Below are 7,288 nucleotides of genomic sequence, written 5' to 3'. Positions count from 1 at the left end.
CTTCTCTTTTTCAAGAGTTAGACCATATCTGACGCTGAATCTTGTTTACTTGTCAGTGTAATTGTGCTAATCTTGTCCAAGGGTTAAATTTTTATTAAAGTGTTGTTAGCTATAAACAAGCTCAAGTTCTTGATATTTAGCACACATTTCATACCTTCTTTGCCATTAATAAATGTATTAATTTATTAATGTCATTAATTAATACCATCAATTAATTATTAAAGTAAAGTAAAGTAAAGTAAAGTCCCTCCCGTTGATCATCGATTTGCTCGAGCGGGCCCAGTAACGTCTCCATTGGAGACTTTGTTGTTACTGTGTCTGGCATATCAAATACTCTCGGCAGCTTGCCGGGCTCTCCGAGAGGGGTGGAGGAATCGAACTCGGGTCGGCCATGTTGGCTGCGTGCAAGGCAAACGCCCTACCCGCTGTGCTAGTTAATACTATTAATGGGCTGGAGTGATAGCACAGCGGTAGGGTGTTTGCTTTGTGCGTAGCCAGCCCGGCCAAGCCAGGTTTGATTCCTCTGCCACTCTGGAAAGTCCGGCAAGCTACTGAGAGTATCTCGCCTGCACGGCAAAGCCTGGCAAGCTCCCTGTGACGTATTCGATATGCCAAACACAGTAACAACAAGTCTCAAAATGGAGACGTTACTGGGCCCGCTGGAGCAAATCGATGAACAACAGGAGGGCAGTATTTCAATTCCATTAATAAATTAGTAAATGTACTCTGTTACATTGAATTATGTTTTCATATGTGTATCTTAACACAGATTACATCACATTACTTTGTCTCCATATAACTCACATTTGTCATGTGAAACTTAATTCAAGATTCACCTTCAATCTTCTCAAACCTCAGTTAATCAAGTTATCTTGTTTTGTTTTATAGGATATTATATTAAATTAACAGTATTTAATTGCAGATGTCTATCACCTAATTTTAAAGGAAAATATATGTAACTATCAATTTTCTGCATATAAGTTGAAGTTTCTCAAAAAATGTAATGAACAAATAATTTTGGTTGTTAAATAACAAATTTAGATAAATACTTATAAAATGAGTAAGGGAGATATAATAAATGGTAAATACAATCAATATGCAACAAAGCATTGCTTCATCTTGATATGTTTGTTTCTTACTAACTTTTCCACCTTTTTATTTCTCCATCTTCTGAAGGTCCTTCCAGGAGCACAATGTCTGTCTTCAATAGCTCATCCTTATATCCGCGCTTCCTTTTGACAGGCTTCTCTGGTCTTGAAAGCAAATATGGCTTGATTTCACTTCCTATCTTCCTGATTTATGTCATATCAATTGCAGGAAACATTACAATACTCTTTATAATCAAAACAGAGCCTTCTCTTCACCAACCAATGTATTACTTTTTGTCAATGCTGGCGCTAACTGACCTGGGTCTATCCACTACAACTTTCCCTACAATGTTCAGTGTCTTTTGGTTTCATTCCCGGGAGATCGCCTTCAATACTTGTCTGGTCCAGATGTACTTCATCCATGTTTTCTCAATTATTGAATCAGCTGTACTGTTGGCCATGGCCTTTGACCGCTTTGTTGCAATCAGAGAGCCCCTGCGCTATGCAACCATTCTAACTAATGGTGTAATCATTGGCATTGGTTTGGCTATTGCTGGGAGAGCTTTAACTCTTGTCTTTCCAGCTTCTTTCCTCCTAAAGAGACTTAAATATAGACCTATAAATATACTTTCCTACCCTTTCTGTCTGCATCAGGACCTCATAAAAACAACTGTATCCAACCGCAAGGTCAGCAGCATCTATGGACTCATGGTAGTCATCTTCTCTATGGGGCTTGATTCAGTGCTCCTTCTTCTTTCCTATATTCTCATCCTTGCCACCGTGTTGAGTATAGCATCCAAGACAGAGAGGGTAAGAGCACTTAATACTTGTATTTCCCACATCTGTGCTGTACTCACCTTCTACACACCAATGATTGGTCTGTCTATGATCCGTCGTTATGGGCAGAATGCTTCTCCAATTGTGCATGTGCTCATGGCCAATGTCTACTTGCTAGTTCCACCCTTAATGAACCCCATTGTGTATAGTGTCAAAACTAAGCAGATCCGTGATAGAATCCTCAAGAAATTCAAGAAACAAAAACTTTAGGTGAAAGAAACTTTAAAATTCTTTTTTTTGGCATTATTTTTATGTGGCAGTTTACATTAATGTGAATTTTGAATTAAACATTACCATCATATGTAGTCTTTTAGATTCTTTGTCAATGTTTGAAAGCCCTATATATTTAATATAGAGTATAAAGGCATCCTTGAAAATATGTATATTGATATGAACATTTTAGATATATGGATCTCTATATTAGAAAATACTTTATGTAAGGCTTGTTTTTAATGATAATAATGAATATTTATACAACTTAGAGTCATCTGATCAGCAGTATAATGAAGGTATTCATTATATGTTGTGAAGATCCACCTTGTTAAAAATATTTTTAGACTTTTAGATGATTCTTGGTCAAATCTATTCTTCTGGGAAAACATTTCCAACAGGAAAGAATTACCCAAAGATGATATGGTAAATCAAATGAATCTCAGCATATTTTTAGATATAGATATGGAATACAAGTTGGGGCAAAGTAATTGAAGAGAACTGTGTAGCTTATAAATGATATGTAAATCATATAAATGATATGTAAATGTTATTTTTTTGTATTAAAATTATAGTAGGTTTGCAATACAGATACTGAGAGGCTGTCTGTAATAAAGTTAGGGGTAGGATTGGAATGAGGGAAGGGGATACTGGGGACATTGGTGGTGGAATATGTGCACTGGTGGAGGCATGGGTGTTCGATCATTGTATGACTGAAACTCAAACATGAAAGCTTTGTAACTGTATCTCAAGGTGATTCAATTAAAAAAAATTTCCTGCAAAAAAAATTATAGTAGGACCATTATATTCTGATTAGTTTACATATTTCTGAAATATATTTTTCTCACTTTGGGTTTTTTGTCAGTTAAAATTATATGTGAAATGATCCAAATAGTGAAACAAATTTATTTAGTTTAATGTTTTATCAGTTTTACAATAGTTAACTTGATGCTGTTTCTTGACTAGTTACTAATATTTGACATATTTTTTAAAATAAACAATTATTTAATTTTGGAATAATGTCTTTTTTAAATATTTTTCTGATTTTATGTCTTTTCTAAATGAATATAGCATCTATATATTTCTCTTGGTTAAGATTAGTTAGTATAGTTTATTTTAACCCATTACTATACTTAAAATATATATTTTGTAAGGCCAGGCAGACAATACAGCAAGTAAAGCATTTGGCTTGTGTGTGGTCAAACCATGATTGATCTCTGCACTACTTATGGTCCCTTGACTACTACCAGTTTGGGTCCCAAAGCACAGAGCAAGTGGTAAGTCATGAGCACCATCAATGAGACCCATTACCCCACAGCCCCGAAAAAAATTGAGATTATTTTCTAAGGATTATTTACAGCTTTCTGAGATAGGTATGCATCATATATTTCAGCCACTAAAGTGCATAGTTTAATTATTGTTAATATATAAGTAGATATTTATAATCCTAGTCAAATTTGGTTTCCCTTAAATTAATGCTGTCATCTTAATTCCATATTTTTCAACTAATTGTAAACAGCTGGTAATGAAATTCCCTTGAGCTGAGATTTCCCTATTCTTATCTTTCACATGAATGTAATCACAAAGTATATGGCATATGGTGATGATTTCTTTTATTAACAAATTTATGTTTCATGTTATATTTTCTGAATACTTTTATGAATAAATAGCTCCTTCTATGCAAATAAAATGAGTTAAAGGTGAACCATTTGTATTGATTTATAAATATTATAGAACGAACCTAGAGCTCGTACACACACAGGGAACAGAGGCATTCAACTTGCTTTAAATGTTCCCATAAAAACTCTAGAACTACTTAGAGAATCCCTTATTTGAACATCTCACAAAGCCATATCCAGTCTTTGTTAGTTACAGATAAGACTAACTGTGAAATCATGAAAGACTTTAAAACTAGTATTGGCGTTCTGGACTCCTGACACAGACTAGAATTAGTGTTGCAGAAAGATATGAAAGCATATTTTCTCTAAGTTGTGCAAACATAATAGCCCACAAGTGGAAAAATAATATATTAATTTAGTGTTCTAATTATAAATAGCATCAATCAAATAATATAGAGCTGGATATCTGTGACCATAGAAGTTGAATACTTTGGTTTAATTTTGACAATTTTATTATATTAGGATTTTCCAAAATATATGTAGTATATTAAAACCTAAATATACTAAAGCTAGTTATCTCTTTACAAGGAACTGCTATGCAAAATTGGCTTAATGCAATTATGAAGACTGCATTGTCTCTCAATCTGCCATCTACAAAACAATACATCCAATATATGCTGATGACTAACTAGAGAAGCTGTGCTGTAAGTGCTCAAAACTGCATCATGAGGAACAGAATCAAGAGGACAGGACAAAAACTGATGTCCCAGTTGTAGCAATCTGGCAGGAAGAGTAGACTTTTTCCATTTTTGAATATTTTTATGTTCTCTTAGACCTATATACTAAAGAGAAAGCTGATTTACCAAGCCCAGAAATTTGCATTCTAATTCATCTGGAAACGCCTTTCAGACACATCCAAAGTTAAATGCAGCCAAATATCAAAATATTGTGTAATCCACAGAAGTTGACCCAGGAAATTAAACAGACAAATCCTAGCCATAATAAAGAAACAATGTGGTTTTATTAGCATGAAGGTCCTTTCTTCACAAAACTTGTGAATATAACACAAATTGTCACACTGTTCATCGATTTGCTCAAGCAGGCCCAGTAACAGCTCCATTTTGAGACTTATTGTTACTGTGTTTTGGCATATCAAATACATCACTGGTAGCTTTCCAGGCTTTGCCATGCAGGTGAGATACTCTCGGTAGCTTGCTGGGCTCTCCGAGAGGGGTGGAGGAATTGAACCTGGCTCGGCCGGGCTGGCTGCACACAAGGCAAACGCCCTACCGCTGTGCTATTGTTCCAGTTCGGGAATATAGAGACGAAAATAGAGAAAAATTTTGTTAAGTAGGAAAGAAAGCATATTTATGACCTACTTTCCTAGATCTCCTAGTAAGTCATACTCTGTGTCCTCATTTGCAAATTTACACCACACAATTTTTGAAAACGGTAAATTTAATAGAGATAACAAAGCTCTTAACGATTGCTCCTCATTAAATCTACTTTTCAGCGCATAGTCTGGACCTCTGAGGTAGGCCTCTACTTTCACCAAGTAAAAACAATTGGCATTGCTGCTTGCATACATGCAATAACACACACACACACACACAAACACACACACACACATACTCACATACATACTGTATGGAAGTGCTTTACAAACAGTAAGATATAAATTCATTTCAATGTTTTTTTCTATGTATTCATTCAATTATCACGGCAGGGTAGTTAGCATTTCAAGGGGAGGTAATCATGGTCCATGCCCCATTAAACTGTACATTGTTGGTCTATATAGGCTACTATAGAATTTTAGGGATATAACTTCCCACTTTTGATATGAATAACCTGCAATCAATTTCTAGTGTATAATACCACTCTAAAGACACACCTACCATTTCCTTTAATTCCACCTAAACTTTCTCACCAGTAGCCATGATTAATTTCTTTGAATGAAATTAATTGATTTTCTTTCATTATATTCTGGGCTGGAGCAAAAGCATAGCATGTAGGGTGTTTGCCTTGCATGCGGCTGACCAGGGTTCCATTCCTCTGTCCCTCTCGGAGAGCTCGGCAAGATACTGAGAGTATCCCACCTACAAGGCAGAGCCTGGTAAGCTCCTCATGGAGTATTCAATATGCCAAAAACAGTAACAAGAAGTCTCACAATGGAGATGTTACCGGTGCCCACTTGAGCAAATAAATGAACAGGAGGACAGTGCTACAGTGCAGTGCTACCTGCTTGGGGATTTAAATCATATATAATACCTATCAATTTGGGGGGTTTCGGGGGGAAGTGTGAGGTCACATCTGTCCATGCTTATAAGTGACTCCTGGATCTGTGCTCAAGAATCAGTCCTGACAGGGCAAGGGGCTATATAGCATGCTGGGTTTCAACCTATGCTGGTCTCGTGCAATACAAGTGCCTTACCCACTGTACTGTCTCTCCAGTCCTAATACCTATCACTTTAAAGGGATGTAATTTAGTGGATTGTGTGTATACATGAAAGCATATTATTATATACTACAAAACTTTTCTATGATTAACTGTATGGGTGCTCCGCTATACAAATATGGGGCATAATCTGAAATAGGAAATCGGAGGAAACTTAAAATGGTTTTGTGCAAAAATAAAATTTATTCTTTTTTAGAAAGGTGTTTTCTTTACTATTGTGTTCTTCAGATCCCCTTGAGGGTTGATTTGCAGAGTTCTTTTTTCCTCAGAGGATTCTGGGTCTTGGAAGTCTTAGGGAGACATGCATAAATTCGATAGATTAGCATAAATTGATGCTACCAAGTAGCGGTGAAATTCTGATGATATATCAACTCTATTTTTCTGTATCACTGGTCCCATGACTACCTATTCACTTTCTGGTAAGGTTTTTTATGTTCACAGCTACCTGTAGCACTTGAATTAGTTAGATATTTCTAAGAAAAATATCTGTCTTTGCTTTTTCATAATTAAGAATACTAGTACTTTAACCTTATAATTAATCCAATGATATCTTTGAAAGTATGAACATATTTCATGGTCTTGTTAAGCACAGAAATCAAGTAAGTTCTGTATCTTATCATCAGGTACAGAAAAAAAATTAAAGTTAGATTCTTCCACCTAACTCTGAGGTGACATAAACTTCACACAGAAAATATGTCGCCTCAGAGTGAAGTTTTTGCTTCCCATGTTGGTATGCATTATTTCTGGACACAGTTTGTGGGACCCTAAAGTTGTAGACCTTATTAGAGAGCAATTATCACCACACACTATCTCCATGATATCCCTAATTCAACATGATTCTAATTAAGTCCTAATGTTTACCCAATTCTTTTTTGATAAACAGCAAAACAATTTGAATGCTAAAATATAAATCTATTTATGACATTAAGGATTTTAAGAAACCATGTAGGTGTGTGTTTTATACCAATTACACTTAATGATTTAATTTTATGATAGAGAACTCCAAGTTGAGGATATAACTATTATATCTTTCAACACATATCAAATTAATATCTATATCAATATATAAGTATTGCTAA

General features: G+C 35.2%; 1 protein-coding gene across 1 annotated transcript; it reads left to right on the top strand.

Moving 5' to 3' along the window:
- Positions 1–1,193: 1,193 nt before the first annotated feature.
- Positions 1,194–2,135, top strand: LOC130025350 (olfactory receptor 51G2-like). Its single transcript, XM_056116309.1, has one exon. The coding sequence runs from the start codon at positions 1,194–1,196 to the stop codon at positions 2,133–2,135; it is 942 nt and encodes a 313-aa protein (XP_055972284.1).
- The last annotated feature ends 5,153 nt before the right edge of the window (positions 2,136–7,288 follow it).

The sequence above is a fragment of the Sorex fumeus genome, unplaced genomic scaffold (assembly GCF_029834395.1).
Source record: "Sorex fumeus unplaced genomic scaffold, SorFum_2.1 ptg000030l, whole genome shotgun sequence".
Classification (NCBI taxonomy): domain Eukaryota; kingdom Metazoa; phylum Chordata; class Mammalia; order Eulipotyphla; family Soricidae; genus Sorex; species Sorex fumeus.
This window is presented reverse-complemented; position numbering and strand designations above follow the sequence as displayed.